This window comes from Dromaius novaehollandiae, chromosome Z, assembly GCF_036370855.1.
Source record: "Dromaius novaehollandiae isolate bDroNov1 chromosome Z, bDroNov1.hap1, whole genome shotgun sequence".
Taxonomy (NCBI): domain Eukaryota; kingdom Metazoa; phylum Chordata; class Aves; order Casuariiformes; family Dromaiidae; genus Dromaius; species Dromaius novaehollandiae.
In genome coordinates this window covers 81,112,439-81,132,883 of record NC_088132.1, presented here as the reverse complement: position 1 = coordinate 81,132,883, position 20,445 = coordinate 81,112,439, and the positions used below count along the sequence as shown (strand labels likewise).

Sequence of the window (20,445 nt, the reverse complement as noted above, 5' to 3'; positions counted from 1 at the left end):
CTATAAACCAGTATATAAATACTCCTTTTGCCCATAGCAGAACTCTCCCGATAAGAAATTTGCTCAAAGCCAATGGGCAGAACAAAACATCTCTGAAATAAGAGTGTTTCTGGTTATTACATCTTTTTAAAGACTTCCCTTGTCATCATCAGCATCATGCATTGGGGAACCATTTTAGAAGGAAATAACATTAGGACAAATTGAGCAAGTGGCCCAGTTCCACCATGAGGAGTCACTGGTAATGATCCCAAGCTTTTTTTCCCTTTTTTTTTCTTATTTGACATGAAATGTTCAAATTACGTAGAGGACCAATATGTCTATTTCCAGTTCCTGTCTTTCTCCCCTTCTTTTAACTTTTTTTCACCCCCTTCTTTGTCCTGCTTCTTTCTCTCTTCCTTTTCCATATTTCCATTCTACATATGCTTTCCTATTGCAATTCTTATTCACAGAAGCTTAATTTACCTCTTCTTTGTCTGCCTATTAAAATGTAAGATAGTTAGGGCTGAGAGTGAATGTGCTAGATTTTAACTGCCCTAATACCCCAAAGAAATATACTGCTGGAACAGTTCACATCTCCAGTCTGTTTTCTCAGGCTGTTTACAGATTTGGGCAGACAGCATTTATGAACACTTACAGTTGCAAAAACTCTCTCACAACTGAGAGGATTAGCAAATTCCGTATTTTTTAACTTGAAATCTCCTGACTCAAGGCTGACTGGAATCCATGGTAAGACTGTCAGTAATCTTGTTAGGAACAGAATTAATTCAGGTCAGTGTTTTCAAATGACTCATCCTCAATTTCTACTCAGTCCTAATGCTACAAACTATTATTTATGGGAGCTGTTCTTAGCAGGAGGAATCGGTTTATTGTACCGTTACTCCAGAAAATGCAGTACAACAGCTTGGGCCCAGTCTTGCAGACTCTCAGTGAGACACACAGTCCTATGAGCAGTGTAATGTTTCTTCTGTGATGTGTTTTGTGCTCTAAGTCCACGTGGTGTTAAACTCTTGAGTTCCTGTTTGTCAGAAGGAGAGCACCATATAGCCACCTTTCTCCGCTCGGTACAGGATCAGACGCTTGCTGCTGCCCCTAAGCTCAGCCCACAACCTTGTGATTTGTCCTTACCATGTAGGGGGAGAAGGTTCATACCCAGACCCCTGCTTGCCCTCGTTAGATATATTTGTACCTTGATTAGATCCCCCATTCTGCCATTTCAAAGCTAAGTATTTTAAGCTGTTCCTCGTAAGACATATCTACCATTCCTCAGCGTTAGTCTTCCTGATCTCCTCTTGGATCTTACCCAAAATGCACATGTCCTCCTCTAAGCTGGGTTCCTCCGTACACAGTGTTCCCAAAAGAGGCTTGTTGAGAGGAGGGCATTAAAGAGTGATTGTATCATTTCTTTTGCTTTATGAACAGATTCTCCCCTCTGCCTTTGAGCGTTTGCTTAGCTTTACTTCCAGCGGTTACTTGCGGAGTAGAGATGTACGAGGGGAAGGAACCTTGCTGCAAGTTTTAATTCTTCATTTCATCTGCCAGAATACTGGCTGTGTTTTAGGAGGGTTCAACTCTGAAGGGCACACCAATATCAGCTATATATCTATATTACTGCTGTCTGTTTCAGTTTGCAAACAAGCATCCAAACCTTGAATTGCTAATTTAAATCCAATTAAAAAGTTCAAATCAAACTTGTTTTTCCTACAATTCTACTACTTCTTCTCATGCATCATTCACTGCTGCCCTTAGCAGTTAAAACATATTTTTAAGGGCATACCTTTAGATATCTTTTACAAGGACATGTACATTGAAATGAAACACTTTTCCGTCAGGGTCAGAAAGAGCAGCAAAAAAATGTGTTAAGATCATGTGGTACATAGGAGAGAATCATGAGTGTTTGTTTCAACAAGGCTAAAAGTGAAGGTGTCTTCATTAAAGTGAGAATTTTCTCTTATTTCTACACACCAATGTTCTACGCAGAAGTAGTCACCTTGGGTAACCTCAGCTGATAAAAATAGTCAGAGGCATGTGGAAGGTAAGGGACTCCCTGGCCATAGCTCATAACCCTTATAGTCAGTGGAAGGAGAAAGATCCTCCCAGATGATAATTTAAATCTCAGGAGAGGCTGAAGAGAAGTCTTTGCTTGTTGTATTTTTTGTGTTTGATCCGATCCTCTAAGTTGATCACCAAAGCAGCTCTTTCCAAGCTGAAGGCAAGCTGTAAGTGTGCAGTATCATCTCATTTTGCTTATAGTAATCGGTATAGTCTCTTCCACTTGTTCTCTATCTCTCCTGATCATTTGGAAAGTAGGGGAATTGCATTCATATTTTTAACTAAGAGGAAGTCAGAATGGGTCTTCTATGAGCAAAAAATTAGCTTCTGTGTTTGAAATATTCACATTTTTATACTTAAAAAAATTTTTTTTAAAAAGCAAAATTTGAAAGTTGGGGAAAATGCAAGAAATGAAAATGCATTTAAAAGGTTCAGAAGGAGCTTTTTAAACATTTCATAGTGCTTTTCTCCCAGCTTTTGAGGTGGGTAGCAGCTTAGCAGGCAGGGGAGGAGTTTCAGAGAGTATTTCATTATGGTCTTCAATTCTGAGTATTTTAAAGACTCCCTTCTGCTTTCAGAATTCCTTCACCCTGCAAAATGCTTTCCCCCAAAAGTCTGTTTTCAATAAAAAACAACCAAACAAAACATAGAAGAGCAATCTTCAGAAATTCTTTCAAAACACATAGTTTCCAGGAGGGAAAAGGACATTTGTGGTGACGTGCATTGCACTTCACCTGGGTGGTGGGATGCTTTTGTCTAACCTGTGTGCCCACAGCACAAGCCACCCCGGGCTCCCGCTACTGCTGATGGAGGCCTAGTCAGTATGGTCAGAAGAATTTATGGGGTGGATAAGTTCATCCCAGGGCAAAGGCCAGCCTTCGATCAGGTGTATCTTTGCCTAAGCTGCACTGACTGTATTGAGCCACTCTCTACTGATTTTTAAGAACGCAGAAAATTAGCTCAGATGGACGTGCCTGCATTGCAGACACCTAAAGTTAGACAAGGTGGTGTAAATCCCCAGGCCAACTGGGATTTCCAAATGTGTTAAAATGACTGTGGCAACAAGGAAATACTGTGCACACATATTTCTGCAATACAGTACAAATAAGCTCCTACCATACGTTTTTGGAGCCAGTTAGAACTACTCTCCTTTTTTGCTGTGGGAAGCAGAGAGGCTCTGTTTTAATGCCGCAGGTCTTTCCTGCTTAATTTCCTGTGCAGATAACTGCTGCCAATTCAACTAGCAGTAGGAAATGGTCTGAGAGATGCTCCAGTCCTTGTAATCAGCCTGTTGACCAAGAAACCTAGCCAGGACCTGGATGCCCTTGGTTGCGGGCAGAGTGGTTGCTGGCAGATAGCTTCCTGGCTGTCCCCGCAGAGCCCAGCCGGGGCGTTAACTTTCAGCATTGGCAGCACCAAATGTTCACAACTCAGCTGCCAGGCTTCTAAAATCATGAAATTGGGTTAAAATGGAGAAGATTAAAAATAACAATCTGCAAAATTCTTTTTCTTTGACTTCTGAGCTACAGGAAGGATTTGGCTCTTACTATCAAACATTTCAGACCCAGCTTTTTTAAATATATGTGAGATTTCTACCCAACTATACTTGGTAGTTTCCAAAAGACTGCAGGCCTCGCAGAACTTTCGATGGATTTGTGAAAGTTTGGAAAGCCGGGAGTAGTGATGGTTGTGATATGCCTTTGCTTAAAAATATGTCATCTTCCCAAAGAGGGAGAAGAATTAGTATCAAGTGACTAGGACAAGTCATCAAATATCACATATAATGATAAGTCTTTTGATGTCATGGCCAATAAATCAGAGGAAAGACCCAGTCCCCACCACCTTTAATAACAACTGTAGTTGTAAAATTGAAGTTTGGGGATTTGCCTCTTTGGCCCTGTGGATCCACTGCAGTTTTCCATACTATGTCCAGCTTTTTGTGCCTCTGTGTCTGGGAATGAAATTTCCACCTTGTGCCATGCATATGTGTGTTGCTAATGAGCACATATGATTACTGGCCTTCTAACTTGGATGGGGAGGCTGGTGCTGTCTGCAGCCAAGGGCTTGCAGAATTTGGCTATGAGGAATGCAAGTTAATTGTTTGCATAAGTAAGACCTGTGGTTCTTGATATCTTTTTATTGTTTTTGATGAATGTGTCATATCCACTGTGTTAAGAAAAAGGACAGAAGATCTCATGCTGAAAGAATTAACCTAATGAATGATATCAAATATCAACTGCCTCGTTTTCTTGCTAGAGGGCTGCAGTTTAGCTGGCAGAATGGAGAGGAATTGGCAAATTGGACCGGCACCATTAATTTCACCGATGACGGAGCAGTGAAGAGTGGCAGTGGCACAGGCACCAGGTACAAACCCCCGAGGGGATGAGTACAGAGAATCTGGCCCTAGGCTTTCCTTATGAGAGAATATGTATTCTAAAAAAGACATGGTTTCACTTGAAATCCTTCCAGTGCCTAGTAGGGGAAAAATGTTCTAGTGAGATAAGACCAGAGTACTTCCTTTATTTATACTATTTTGAAACTGCTATAAGAAGCACTGATGTGCTGTTGCATGTTTTGTGCTTGCTAATTTGTAGTAAGACTCTTCTGACTGACAGGTATCTGAAGGCTCAGGCAACTCCATGTGCATAGTCAGGAAACTGGCTGTGGCTATGGTCAGCTGGGTAAGCTGCGGTATCCCCAAAGAGCTCCGTGGATGTCGCAGGCCATCGGCACCAATCTGGGGTTCATATTTGGGGTGTGTTCCTGGAAACTCAGTTTTAGAAAACTTCCCTGCTGGGAAGACTGTCTCATTAGCAGCTTTGGCATAGGGCACACTCCAGCATGTTTATCTTAAAAAGCAAAGGTTTGTTTAGTGCAGAACAACTTACGGTGAAGTCTTGCTGTGGATGGTTAAAAAAGTACCTTTCAATGTATGGTACTCACAGTCCCTATTGATTTGACCTGAGTCATGTGTAGTCAAGTTCAATAAATACCGGGGAAATCTTAGAAATCAGTAAGTCAGAGAAAGAATAAAATAATTATAAGAAAAAACCTGACATTTATTACCTACTTGTAAGTACAGCTCTCTGTGGATAAATTATGTTTTTATTAGCGATACTATCACAGTTTATTTTGGTAACCATACGCCACTACAGCTGTGGTGCTGATAGCATTTCAAAGGCAAGCGGAAGTACAGAATCTGACCTGCCAAAAATCATACAGCCTCACTGAACCGCAGCAGTGCTGCAATTCCTGTTACAGCGCTTTGCTGTAATGCGATCCTGTATCACTGCTACCCGCTGCTCAGTTGGTTTAACTAGTCAAGGAAGCTTTATGAATAGAATGAACTTAGCTGCCGTTTTAGCCCAGAGCAAGGGAAAAATGATTCTTTCTATCTATCTATTGCTACTTTTGTTGCCTCGTTTATGTACCCATCTATAGTCTGTATATTCAAAGTCTTCAGTCTGGGCACTTGGCATATCAGAAAACTGAATGTGACAAAAAAAGATATTGTCTTGCTGAGATAAGAGAATTAATAAATATAGATTCTTCCCTCTAGGCACCTTTGACAGAGACAATTGAACTGTTATTCAGTGCAGCGGGGAGGCAAAACCCTTGGCTGCAAGGTAAATACTAGTTATGAGACACTGAACTACGATACTATTCTCAATCTATTTAACCCCTTCGAAGAGTAAGAAGTTCAGGGTACAGGTGCTTTTTATACAAATGGTCTCTAACTACACAATTCAGGTATAAATTTCAAAGGTGATAATATAAATATAAAGATGCAAATTTCAAAGTTAGTGTCATGTTAATGACTGTGGAGCTGAAAGGTGTTAGGAGGCTGAAAGGGATTTGGAGTTAGGGATAATTCTGGCTGGAACATATGTATTGCACATAAGTGTGTTACAGATATTATTTGCATACTGTGTGATGTCTGTAAGCTGAGAATACAGGAAAATAAGAAAGAACTGTATCAATGTGATACTGAGACTGTGCGGTGAATAACTACAAAGTTATGTCATAAACTGTGTTTACTGTTCACCTTTGATCACCTTTCTTACTGTGCTATCGCTAGACATCTCCTGAGAGTCTTATTCTAACATCCAACTCCAAACTGTTGATACCAATTGAAAACAAGCCTTCCCCTAATGAATAATTCTTTCCACCAAGTGGAAAACTTGCCGGCTAAATTTTACTGACCTAATTTATTTGTATATATTTACAGGTCTCCAGTGACATGTCTAAAGAGCACAAAACTAACTATATGTCAGCATATGCACAGTAGATATCTTTCACTGCATGGCTCTGCAGTTTATCATGTGTTATCACCTCCTTGTAAAAGGTTTGGTGTTTAAAGATATTAATTGAAATAGATATTATTAGGCTTTTTAGATATACAGTTTAGCACTGAATTGGTGAGCATTTCTTTAGTTAGTATCTTTTATATGTTTACAGGTATACAGGAACATGTTTAGTCATACATACATACTATTTTCCTGTGTATGTTCTGTAACAACTATTTCTCTTTTAACTATATAACTTAATATATGCTGTTGAGACCCCGACATCTCATTCTGTGAGATCAGAGTGATGTATTAGATGAAAATGTAGAACTTCTAAGTAAAAGGCATACTGAGTGAATAAATGCATTAGAAATGCATAAGATAGTCAGACTTCACAAGAATAGTGGCCATATCAAAACCAATGAACAGTGAAGATTAAACTTTGCACAGAGAGGATCAAATAGCACAGTAAGTGAAGAACTTCAGGTTATCTGAGTACTAACACAGAAGTCTTCTGCAGCTGAAGACTCAAGAGATAGTTACATTAACACCTATGCATGATTCAACATCTGTTAAGGTGAATGAAGATTTTCTCATTGATTTCAGCAGGAACTGATTCAGACCTTAACTAATGTACAATGTGGAAGCATGGCTTGCAATTGGAGTTTTTTACTGTCCAGGGGAGTTTGTTACACAGCTTCAGACAATGAGCCTTACTCTGATAGCAGACAACTCCCCTGTGCCAGAGAAACCAAGCTAACCAGGGCATTTCATCCCAGTGCATTAGCCAGTTCTTTAGATTCCTAGGACCAGTCCGTAGAGATAAAAACTGGTATCATTAACTTGGCTCAGTATTTGGTAGAACCGAGAGCATGGATGGTATGTGTAGGTTGCTTGCGACAGCTAATGTGGGGCGATATCCCACAGTGCTCTGTATTTGTTGAAGCTTTTGGGGCACCAAAAGCTTCATTTCCATGTATATTGCATTAATGCAGGTTTTATAAGAAGTGATGAAGTTGTGAGTACTTGCAATCAGTACAAATGTACTTAATGAAACATTCAACCACACCCCAAAGCTATCAGGTGACCTGGCTGACTGTGGATGTATGCTTTCAACCCAAGAAAGTCTAGATGGTGGCTGCAGGCACTTTGAAATACTGCTGTCCTCCATCAGAAACAATGTAATCTTGCTCAGATGTAGTTTCAACCAGTTGTTCTTCATCTAATGTTGGGTTATTTTTGCTAGTTATGTATCAGCCATTGCTTTCCATGGCTATTGCTCAGCTTTCTACCTTTTTCTCTGTATCTTGTGCAAAGCCTTAGAAATCTTAGAACATCCTTGCAGGGAATTAAGTTAAAAAGTTCTATGGTGCTGGTTATCCGAAGTAAAATATGAGGCTGTTTCCTAGACCCCTGATTTCTTATTCTCTGTTGTCCTTTTAATATGTTTTGCAATTCACTGCGATTATATGCCAAGAAGCTGTCTTAATGGTGTGATGGTCTACCCAGCATATTGGTTGGGTTATCATGTTCTCAGCCATCTTCAGTTCATCTGAGGTGAAGATCCTGTGAGACCTCAAGAGCCTTGGATGAGTGAGCAAAGAAGTGAGCTTTATACTTTTGGGCCTGTTAATTTGTACATTCAGTTCTTCACTATGACAAAACTGGAGCTCTGTCCCCAGTGGCAACAAAATAGAATACCTAATGAATAGGATTCATGTTATTTACTTTTTCCAAGAGTGTACATAAGGGTTTGAGCCTCCAAACCTCATTGGCCAGGATGGTAGCTGAGTATGTTCCTTAATTCGCAGTGCTGAGCTCCTAATACAAAGATGCTAAAATCTTGAGAACCATGAAAAAAAAAAAAAGCCATTGCTTGCAATGACAAAATAAAATGTGTTGTTCAGACGTTATTGATGTTTAAGTGTTGTCATGTATTTTGTTATGCCTCCTGGGTGGTCAGATGGATAACAAGATCAGAGGCTTATTTCAATCGGAGTGATAGGAAGGGACTTGATTAAAACAGCCAAACAGCAGTATATTAAAAATAGGGGAGTTCTGAAATGACGTTAGTAAAATAGGACTCCCTGCAGCATACCCTACTGCTGTGTGTCAGGAGCTGATGTTGTTTTGATACAGTGACCATGAAAGAAAAGAAAGACCAAAGTATCTCGAAAATTTTGATTTAGTATACTGTCCAGTAATCATTCTGAGGGTGACACATTGTGCAGTGGGAAAACCTCTAAAGGAAGGTGCATGGCAATGTGTGTGTGAGATGACCCAGAAAGCGCAGGGTGTTGTGGTGTTACATCTGTCTGGTTCAGGAGTATGGTCTGCAAGATGGGCCTGCCCCAGGCAAGCAAACAAACTGCAGGAGGTGGCCTGATCTTTGCTCCGTCACTAGAGCTGCTTCTGCTTTAGCTGCTGCTGTTACAACCACAGCTGTTGGAGTAGAGGTGTATTGGATAGTATATTGGGCTGAAATTTTGGAGAGACTTTGGTCCCAAATAAGCAGACAGACGAGGAGGGAACAATTCTGCATTGGCAGGACTGTGTGTTTGGTCAGTTCTCACTGTTAATGATTGTGGTAAGCTTACTGAGCAGCTGAGCCAAGCAGTCCCAAATGATCCATGTATTGAGATGTGAGGACAGGAGATCAAAATCAGAATGGCAGCGAGCAGCAAGTGCCAATTTGCCAGCTTTCATAGTACTGGTGAAAAAGTATCCTCAGGGTATCGCAGCCATCATCTTAGCTGCACGGATACATAAGGTGTCTGTGAAGTCAGGCAACTAGATCAAAATAAGAACTCAGGAATAGGGACATCTCTGAGATTTTACAGATGGATTCATGAATTTTTCTTAACTTACTTGGGAGGGATGTAGAACTATCAATGAACTACTTTTAAAGGACAGAAATATAAAAGCCACTCCTCTTCTGTGGGTGATCAAGCGTCTTTTATTTAGGCCTAGTCCATCGAAGCATTTTTGTTGTTTTACATAAAAATCTTTAATTTGGAAAATTGCAGGGAATGTTGGGAAACTGCTTTGCTTTGCTTTGGTGTCCAGACATATCTGATACCATCTCTTACCAAAAAACAGAAAAACTCTTGACAATGTGAAGAAACAAATCTCGCCAAACATATCAGAATATCCTAGGTGGAAGATCAGGAGGTTCATGAATTAATCAATTTTAACCTCATCTAGGCAAATCTCATGGGAAATGTGTTCAAGCTCCTGACTTCTGTTTGATTACTCTGGTTCTTCCAGAAAGAAAACCAGGCTGGAACTAAAGACGCTTTTTCTATCCTCAGCTTCCAGCCACTGGATACTGTTTTTCCTTGCTCTGCTTTATTGAAAAGCTTCCTGCTACTAGGAATTGCTTTCTGGTGTAGTATATCCCTACTCAGTCACCATATTTTTAGATTAAGCTTCACGTGTCTCTCATACTTTTTGGCATCCAAATCATTCTTACAGGTCCTTTCCTAATTCTCCCCAGTGTTTCAAACCCTTTTCAAAGTTGGAATACCAGAACTGGATGCAGTAGTCCAGAAGTGCTCTTACCATGTAATGTATTGAAAAATGTATCACCATTTTCTCCTGCTTAATATTTTCATTCTTATACTTTCAGTGCCATATTTCGTTCTTAGCTACAACCACATACTGAAAGTTTGTGATCAGTTGGACCTCTACGGTTACCTCCAATTTCTGCAAATTCTGCCTGTTTCCAAACATATTTATTCACCTCCCACTCTGTTACGATTGTTCTTGATTATTATTAATGTTACCACTTATCTTTGATAAGGAGTCTCAACTATATACATAGCTGTACAACAATCGTTAGTATTTCCTAAACACCAAATTTTAATTCCAAATTTGTTGTGGAGACCTAGCAGCATTAGAGCTGTTCTTGGTAAAATATTAAAACCAGTTAATGCCAGTGATTATTGGCATCGGCATTGTGGTGGCCAGGAGTAATATGAACCATATCCTTTTAAATCTGTTGTCTTCTAGGAGGAACTGGTCAAATAGCTTCATCGACTCCTATAGAAGGAGACTATAGCTTCTTCTGCCTCCCACTCCATGCCCACAGCAGCTAGTCTCTCTCTTCAGTCTTTCAGGCACCAGCCTACTGTAGACAAGTCAACACAGACTCTCAAACAGCAGAAACAGCACATGCAGCAATGTGATTTTTTTTCTGTCACAGCCCTAGGGAAGTGTAAATTAATCCATGAAACATTTCTGCTTCATCTGCCAGTTGTGGGAGTAGGGATCTCATTTAACAGCAGTTATGTCCACGGGTGTTTTCTTTTGCGAGGTATGGTATGAAAGGTCACTTGATTTTCATTAACTTCAGAGGCTGCTCTCATTCTCAGTGGTAGTCCTGTAGTCTGGGCAGTGTCAATGAGAACAGAAGCCCAGGGTCTCAGCTGCTGCCCACCGCAGACTTACTTGTCAGTTAGCTTCTACATCATCTTTATCAAACAGGGGAGTGTACTTAAGTGCCTGCCAACCAAGATCAATGCGTATGTACACAATCTTAGGAGAATACACCATGCTGAGCGGAATGGAGCACAATCTGAGGAAAAAAAAATCACTGAGACCAACTCCCTCAACCTTTTGGCCAAATCTTATAGATCTTAATGTCATATGGAAGTATTAATAGAGGCAAAATCTAGTGGGATTTTGCCTCTTACTGACAATGTGCTTTTTGATAAAGTCAACATGTAGTTTGCACTGCTCTGAATGAGTTTTCCAGAATCCCTGTAGCCACAATGCTCTCCTCCTCAGCCACCTTTCTCCTATGTGGCTATCTATATCTAAACATCATGTGCTGACCCTGCCCGGTGAGTGTGAATCTCCACGTGCTCCTGGTTCCAGGATCCTGGGTAGGGAAGGTGAACATAGGCTTGGGGCTGGCCATGGATCTGCCTTTACTGATGTATGCAGGCTCTGCTAATCGGACTTTTCTCTTAGTAAGTATTTAGTAGAAGCCTGCAGGGCTTGGTTCATTTCTTCTCATTTTTAGTCACTGGATAATGTGTATTTTTGGAAAGATCTTTGTTTTTCCTGCAGGGGAGGCAGAATGCTTCCTGCAATACTCAGTTCTCTTGCAACCCAAGTGCTGCAGCCTCACCATGAGCAGTGCAGAATTGTCACTGCAGGAACCAGCAAAACAGGAAGGTGGTTTGTGCAGGAGAAAGCGATCTCGTTTGAAAGATGCCTGACAATACCCTCAATTATATTTTAACACTTTTTGCAATATATCAGATGAATCAGTGCCCGAGTCCAAGTGTCCCTTGAAGGCAGGATTGAAGCCTCCAGCTTTTTAATTCATGAAGCATGATCAAGAAAATCTTACTTTTGATCAAAGCAGGACAAACCTGACTGCAGATGATTGGAGACCTGAGAGTTACAGTAGCTCGTGTACTGGGAAGCCAACTCTGCCTTTCACTAGTGAACTCAGTGAGCTGCTCAGCTATAAGTGAGATTGCAATGGGAGACATGAAGGTTAGAAAAGAAGAAAGCCTCAAACAGAACTGGAAAATTGCAAAGTGAATAGTATTTCATTTCTGGGCATTCAGTACTGAGGGTCATAAAGAAAGAATCCTCTCCCTGCACTTGCAGCTTGTGTGATGTTAAGATACAGGATTTGATCATGGAAAAATGCTGTATGCATAAATCAAAATAAACTGCACTATGCCCTTACTTCCTAGCTGAGTATCAAACAGACTGAGGAAGACTATAGGGGGGACAGCTTCCATTTGTGCTAATTAGGCTTTCTGACAGGCTAATGTCTCTTCATTCACCGGGAACTACATGGTTTAGAGTGGGAGTTAAAAGGCAGAACCAGCACTCAAAACCCAGGGAGTGGGTGAGACTGAGCTTCTGAGAGCGCCTGGTGGGCTAGTTTCCAAGCACTCCTGGCAGGACCAGGATCTGGGCCCTGCTGAGTGGAGGAGCTGGATTTAAAGGACATCTGCAGTGGTTGAGGGAGGCCCATATTCCTTGCGTCAGAGCCTCGTGCTGTGCGAAACCTGCATCCTGGAAAAATACAGGGCAAAGCGCTTCTGAGGGAAGAGGTCGGCCAGTGCTCCAGGGAGCTGCCTCTGCTAATCTGCCTCAGTGTCTGAAGCAGGGGGAAAATGTTGTGAAGCAAATAAATAGTAGGAATACTTCAGGGAGAAAGACAGGAAAAAGGGATTTTTGTTCTATCTGTTAATTAGATGCTGTCTCATGGATTAGTGCTATTGTTGTGTCATTAACGCTTGCAACCTAACTGCTGCACCATCAGTACCATTGGTGCTAAGGAGGCTAAGTGTCTAGTTGAATGTTTCAGACCTGGTCCAGGGCTGGTGAATGACAGTTCAGATGATGGTGATTCAGTGGCTCCCATGGAGACCAAGTAGAGCTCCCACCCTGAAAGTCCGCTGGAGTCAGGCAGTGACTATGTGGTCAGTGTCCCCTCCCTCTGTCCAGGGAGGTGTGTGGGGGTCCCATCAGGAGTGTCTTCTGAGTTTGTTTCATGCTTCTCCCTCTATACTTCCACAAGGAGCCAAATTGTGAACTCAGCGCTCCCAGTGAATCTGCTGGAAACTTTGAAGCTATTTAGGAGATGAGGTACTTCTTGTGAGAGTTAATGACTTGCAGGATAGTGCTTTTCTAAACTGTAGGCTAATGGAATAACTCTGTTTCAAATGCAGTTCTCCTCGTTACCCTTCTGCGTCTCTGGGAGCACATCCTTTTTCTTCTTTGTTTTTGGTTTGTGGGCAGGGTAAACAGGCAATGATCAAAGGGAACTTTGGGGCTCGGGAAACTTCATATGTGTTTCATAAAATGACATCTTTGTCTCTGGTGCCACTGCTGAGGCCAGCTTTCCCCTACCACCGCATTCCTGCTTGATAACATGTGCAGCTTGACATCTGAGCTGCAGCTCTCTAATTTAGCAACAGATCCAGAAGTCCACAGGAAAGATAAAAATAAATATTAATCTAGATATTTCATTCCCTGTACTGAGGGACATATAGAGTACTGAAATCCAGTGTTACGTGGAAGGCCAGGATGAGGCTAATATACCATTGCTGTCCCCCTTTAGCGCAAGAGGTAAGAGTGGTGTGTAGCATGCCGAGAATTGTACAGGGATGTATTCCTGCTTCTAATCATTGTGTAAAACATGCACATTCAGGGTCCCAGTTTTGTCTCACTCAAAGCAACCAAAGTAAAGAATGAATACCACAAAACGGAGTAAGAAAAATGAGTTTTGTGGGAGGAGAAAATAGTGTACAGTACAGGCTACATACAAATTCTTACGGACATGGCTCCTGCTACCCCTTTAATGGCTAGTTTATAAAGACTAGCAGTTCTCCAGAACGGATCAAAGCCGGAATCCCCCCAAATTTTGTTATTAGCTATAAACATGAACCACTAAGGCAAATAACAATGTTTGCCTACTTAAGGATTATATATTGGGAACTGAACAGAAATTGAGGTCACACATGGTTTTAATGCTATTTTAAAATAATATGACATCAAAATATTAAAACTGCAGTGATGGTTTGAATAAAACCCATATGGGAACCTTGTACTTTTCTTCGTTATTGAAAATTCAAGGGATAGTTTGTAGATACAGGGTCATGAATTTTGATATTTTAGAGGATTCATTAAGATAACTTGGTCTAGCCTCTGTCATTAATACCCCTTCCTCCAGGTCTTCACCTCATATTTCTTCATTAGGTCCATAACCACTGTGTGGTTATGTACAATTCTTAGATACTGAATTTAAATCAGACTTCTAATGATGAATGGTGAAGCTGATACAGAGCTTGGTTTACACCCTTAATCTTCTTCGTCATTTCAATATTGTCTCATTGCATCCACCGGACAGCCTGAGCTTCCTTTGATCCGTAGCATGAATTGCTGCAGTTGTGTTTTATACCCCAGTCCGATGGCTATGGTGGAGTAGTTTAACCAGAAAAGTAAACATCTATGTCTATTTTAATTAAGAGTTGCATTGTCATTTGCAATATGCATGAACATTCAAATCCTTTCTTTCTCAAAACCATCTCAAATTTTTAACACGGAAGCTCCTGTTCTGCTTCCACTCAAAATATACCTGGAAAGTAAAGCCCAGAGAAAGTTCAGCTGTGTAGAGCTATGCAACAGGCTCCACAGACAAGATGCAACCTCCAATGCTTTTATCCTAAGAACAAAATTTAAGGGTATTTTTATTAAACTCTCAGCATACGCTGAGACACCCAGAGGATGGGAACGGTATTCCTTAAATGATCAGTGCTTTTCCCTGCTTTCAGTGGCAGCTGCTGTGTGCTGACTTCTGGGAAACGTAGCTAGTCCTTGTTGGTGCCTACAAGGGCATGAACTCTTCTGAAAGCATAGCCACTTGCAGCCTAAACAAATGGGAACTGAGTTGAATGCTTTCTATTAACTTGTCCATTTAGTTTAAATTAGCTAAATGGAAACTGCTGAGTACTCTGTCTTGAACGTCTTACCATTAGCGCTTGAATTTCTAAAGGGATGGACAAACTAGACATGGGTGGTTGTTCTGTCATCAACAATGATGTCTGTGCTTTCCTGTGAAATAATAACCTGCCTTTGGGTCAGACAGTGTACTCTCAAGTTAGGCAGATCACAGGTGACAACCATAAGCACATTTCCCTTGATGCATAAGATATGTTTTCAAGTCTAGGGCTTATTTATAACCTTTGTTCTTATTCTCCTTCAGGTATTTTGAGTTTTATGAAGGGCCTTTGGAATACAACTCCACAAAATGCCTGGAATTACGGCAGGATATCATTGCAGTGAAGGTTTTGTCTATGTAAGTATGAATGAATGTTTGCCACCTTTCAGGTAGGATGAAAATGATCACTTACAAGGTTGTCAAAGATGCAAGGCTCAAGAGATGCCATGAAAAGGGATCTCATCTCATCAAGGATTTCTGAGGTTCTGTTACCTGTGAAAGCAGTGGCATCTGAATGTGATCTGAGATCCATTGGAAATAGTTGGAGGCTTTTCACACATATTGAGGAATTTTCATCAGGTCCAGTATCACTAGCTGGAATTAAATATTGTGATTGTAATATTGCCTGTAATAGTATATTCCAGGCCCTCTAGTGAGGGTAATTCAACAGTAAGAACAGTCAGACTGGCTCGCAGTAGATATCCATCTAGCCTAATACTCTGTCATTGACAGTGGCCAGAAGTGAAGGCTAAGAGATGCAGCAAAGTGAGGTTGAATCCTTGTGACAAATACTGGCATGGAGATTCTCTGAGCTATAGGTGGTGTCTAGACCACTGTAGTCAGACTGAAGAATGGACCTATTTTCTATTAATTTGTTTAGGTCTTTTCTGAGCCCATTTATACTTCTGATGTCCACAATTTCCCATGGCAGTGAGTTGCAGAAGTTAACAACACATCCAGTGAAAAAGAAGGAAACTGTGATTCTGACAAATAGTGCAATATCTTTATTTTGTCTTCTGTGGTCCTATATGCACATCAGGAAATAAATGCATTGCCTGAGACATAACCATGAAACCATAAAGATGGAATGAGACAGAAAAATAAGGTTGCCCCTGGAGTTCAGGCATTCCAGGGTTTAGACAGAACACAGCAGGATATTTTCATGTTATCCTTTTGCATTTTCTGAATTTAGGTGCCTAGAATGTGCTTAATCCCTTACTATGTCTAAAACCAGTGGCTTTCATATTTAGTAATCTTACCTACAATCCACAAGACTTACTAATGCCTGTAAAGTGCATTGAGAATCTCAGCTGAAAGGTGCTATGCAAGTGCATAGTCTTAATGATAAGAGCAAGCAAGGCAAATACTGTTGCTCCAGGTCTGTGTGAATTTTGAGCAGGTCTCCCTCATTGACTTTGTGCACAGAAAAATGTAGGTTATGTCCTTGTCTTCTGTTTTTGGTACTGGATGAAGGATACACAAATAACGACTTCGCACTGCTTGCTGACTTGCATTGCTTAAAAATAAATAGAAGGGGTGAGAATTTGACACTTCTGCCAATGTTCTGCTGAAGATAGTGAGTTTTGTATTGCATTTCTTCATACTTATCAGATGGTACAGAGGATTATTCATCTCTCTTCATCTTATCCAATGGCACATAGATGTTAGTGGACTCCCACTCAATCGGATAGAGTCAGCCTTACTTGTGCAGTTGACACCATTTGACAATGAGCTCCTTTTACTATGCTGTATTCTTCTAATGTGCTTGCAAAATATCTACATTTCCTAAGTCAGTCCTTACAGTAATGGAAGTTTTCTAAGATAACATGCTCCCGTGGGCCACAGAAAGCACAATATGACCTAATTCCTTCCTGTGACTTCCACAGCTTGGGAAATCCTAAAATCTATTCACTTTAAATATATAATTATCTTTAAAATCTTTGCTTTATTTAGACATTCAAAGCCCTCAAACCTGAAAAGAATACATTAAGATCTCTCAGTCTTGAAGAAATCTCAGATTTCAAAATATCCCAGACAGAATATGACATTGCTCTGTAGCTCTAGATGTTTGCAAGGCCTTAGTTATTTCTGTTGTCCAGGTTTGGAAGAGTATGTATGAACTCTAAAGTAGAAGCAGTTTCTTGAGCTTTCTCTACTTCTTTTGTCCAGGAGATTAAAACACTGTCTTCTACTTGCCAGATCAACAGACATATTTTTCTGGGGCATATTTCCATGAGATAACTAACTAGTAAAGAACTTTTCATTGCCTTAAGTACATTTTCTGCAAGTTCCTCCACTTGAAGGCTCTCCCCAGTCCCTCACCCAGAACTGAAGCCTGCAATTGGCTGTAATGTTAAACCCATAGCCTACAATGCAATTTAATAAACTGAGCACAGGTCTTTGACTGCAGTACACCAGAAAAGACTGTGAGGAAGAAAGTGAAATAAAAAAAGTAATGGGTTATAATTGATGATACCAGAAAAAATGTGTCACCCCCTGACAAGCTAGAAGAAGTAGGTGTGTCACTGCTTGGTATATCTAAAGGTGTATTGAACAGAGGAGAAGGGAGAAATCCTTATGTAAAGAGCTTTCCATGTCCTCTTACCCTCACACATGCCTGTCGTGACAGGTGCTATCCCAGTTTGTAAAATGGATTGACCAACACCTCTGTTTTGTAGGATCTCATGGATTAACATATTCCCATCAAAATAAGAGGGAAGCCTCCCATAGCAGTAGTTGGCAAACTGCGTAAAGGATCTTCTCTACCAATACCTCCTCTGCTGGGCCTTGCTGCTAAGTGCAGCTTTTCCCCCCAAAGGCACAATAGTTGGCAGACTTGTTAGCTTTCCTCAGGCTTCGGGCAAAATTTAATGTGGTAGATGCTTCTTGCTCATTATGTCATCTTTTCTCCTGAAGAAATGGAGTATGGCTATCAAGACAGAGATAACCATTCCAGACATCTGAAGAGCTCCATCAGTACTGGTTTATACTTGGCTCAGAGTTTACATCTCTGAGCAGAAGATAAAAAGAATGATATTGTTTGCACTGGGTGGACTGACTAGTTTCCCCCATGCATGGTCCCCTGGCTGCAGCTGGTGAAGGAGTTGAATGCCTTGTAATAAGGTAAATTTACATTTTCTTTCTTTTTATCTTTTAGGGTGAAACAAACTGAACTGTTTGACAGGTGGAAGAGCCTACAGATGTGCAAATGGGAGATGAATGTCACAGAAGCTAACTTATTCAAGTAAGAATGGTCCACATTAATGAGATTGAGTAAGAATTACTTTAGTCTGACTTTAGCTTGTTTTAGAGAGATGAAACCTTCACATGGATAGCAAGAGTAAGCATTATAACACTGTGACTGAAGGAGAACTGTCCATTTGAATAAATACCAACTTTTCTTACTTCTGAAAAAGTCCACAACAAGAGTGAAAAAGAATTTTTGGAGCGTGTAGGACATTTGTCCCACAAAGGCAAAGAATTTGGTATGGGAAAGGCTTTTCTGGGTATGATTCACACAGAAGTGAGGCTGGAGCCACGAGTTAATATTTATACATCATGCATTTACCCACGGGCCTAACTCTGGTGGTATAAAATGGTAATATCATTGGTGACACTAAAAATTTGACCTGCAAAATCCTCAAACTTGATTTTTTCTGTAATGTATAAGTTTCTGTATTGCATAGTGTACTGTCAGACCTTGTTTTTCAGTTCCTCCTTTTTTTAACGGCTTCTCAGTGATTACTCCCTGACTGTCTTCAGATGCTTCTTCTAGTCTTCAGACACCTTTGCAGTTTGTTTCTGTAATACTCTATCTTCCTTGGTATGACCTCCTCTCTGCTGAAGGTCTTCTATGGTCATTTTAAGGTACAGCTTATAAAATTAGTCATGTGAGGCAATAGTAGAATGAAGCCAAAACAATATTTCAGTATTGTATCTTAGTATAGTCAAGGGCCTTTTTTGAGTAGGTACAGAGAAAATAGGTTATTTCAGAGTAAGTGGACTATAGATTGGCAAGTCTGTAAGTCACTGGCGTGATTCAGAATGCTGTTTAGAATAACACCCTACAACTTTCTCCCTTATTCTCTTGCATGATTCCAGGAACTAGCTATCATGAGTTCATGAAAGGATGTGAGAATGGATGTGCTGATTTAGTCCTTAGCATCCTTAGAAGCAACTGTTAGTCCCAGGTGGAAGTCTCATACCAGGTTTTCCAGCATGAACTCCACATGTGGGGTTTTTTTGGTATTCTTTTTTTGAAAAATATTTGATGGGCAACTGTCAGAGTCCATTTTGCCAAGCAAGAGCTGATCAGAATTAGAGCTTAGTATCATGGCCCAAGGTTTAAAGATTGCCTGGAGTGAGAGGACTGGGTCTTAATGACTGTGTACAGAGTGCAATGAGCACACTGAAGTATGGAGGTCAGCCTGAAGGTAGGAGTGATAAGAAATGATTATCTAAGATCAGCTGGAGGACCACTGCTCTCTCTTAGACCACCAACATTGACCACCAACACCAGCACTTTTCTTAAAGTGCCCCACTTCATCCTACTCAGGGCACGGAAAGAAGAGATGAAATCCTCCTGTATATATATACCAGCCTGATTGATCTGTCACTGCCTAAGAAGCTCCCAGCAGCATCTAGACATAACCAATCCTTCATTAGCTGGTTCTATGAAAATTAATCACATGAATCAAGAAAACAAGGAAGTTCAGAGTCTGTTTCATTTTTGTCTTACGGGACAGAAACATCAGTGTGTGAATGTGTGGGGAAACTGTAGTCCCTTAAAAGCAGACAGAAGACTCCAAGTTTGCAGTTAGGCTAGTAGGTACCTCAAAGTTAAAAGGAGGTAGTATAACAACAATGAATTGTGTGCTTTCGAACTGTGCCAGTTCTGGGCCTCATGTGAGAGGGAGGAAATCAGGAAAGTTAAAAGGCAGTGATGTAGCAGCAGGGAGGGATGAAGCGTGAAAATCATGCTAGCTTTTGTAACTTTAGAGGAAGGAAAACAATTTCCTGGACAATCTCTTCCATGAGAGATCAGACATTCACATTAAGGAATGTGCCTCTGGAAAATTAGTTGGATGTAAGATTAAAGAACAGCACCTCTTGCAATTCCGTAATGCAGAACTAATGAGGAAGAGTTTTTTCATATCTCAAACTTCACAGTGCAGTTCCATTACTTTCCTGTAGTTATTTAGTTAGTTAGTTATTTGAAATTATTCATCAGTTCATTCAACATCAGTTGCTGCCTTGTTCTGATCATCATATTGTGTCATTCTCCATGAGTCAAGTATATAATAGTAGTTGGGCATCACTGAAATGTTTGTATAATGCTGCGTTTCCTTTCTGATGCTTGTAATGAAATCCGTAAAAAGCACTGGCTTATTTTTCCAACTCGTAACAAGGCTACATACTCTAGAGGCAAGGTATTTAATTTAGGATATTTGAGAGCCATTTGGCTTTATCTTCATGTTCATGCTATGAGATGTATTTTTCATTAAAGGCATAAGATGCATTGGCTGAGAAACAAACTGGCAATGGAGTTAGAGCGGGATTAAGTCAGGGCTTTCGGTTCCAGCAATAGTAGTAGAAAGGCATTCAGGGAAAGATGGGAGCTAAGAAATGGACCCCTAA

At 40.6% G+C, this 20,445-nt stretch overlaps 1 protein-coding gene across 7 annotated transcripts in view; it reads left to right on the top strand.

The window, feature by feature from the left end:
- The window catches only part of LOC112994464 (alpha-2,8-sialyltransferase 8E), a 75,481-nt gene that overhangs the window by 40,264 nt on the left and 14,772 nt on the right, over window positions 1-20,445 (top strand). For 6 of the 7 annotated variants that reach the window (XM_026118827.2, XM_026118825.2, XM_064502833.1 and 3 more), the window contains 3 exons: window positions 4,306-4,413; window positions 15,073-15,165; window positions 17,966-18,052. In XM_026118827.2, the coding sequence (XP_025974612.1) occupies window positions 4,306-4,413; window positions 15,073-15,165; window positions 17,966-18,052 (288 nt within the window). The remainder of the gene's footprint in view (window positions 1-4,305; window positions 4,414-15,072; window positions 15,166-17,965; window positions 18,053-20,445) is intronic. The other variant, XM_064502835.1, reaches the window with a different exon arrangement.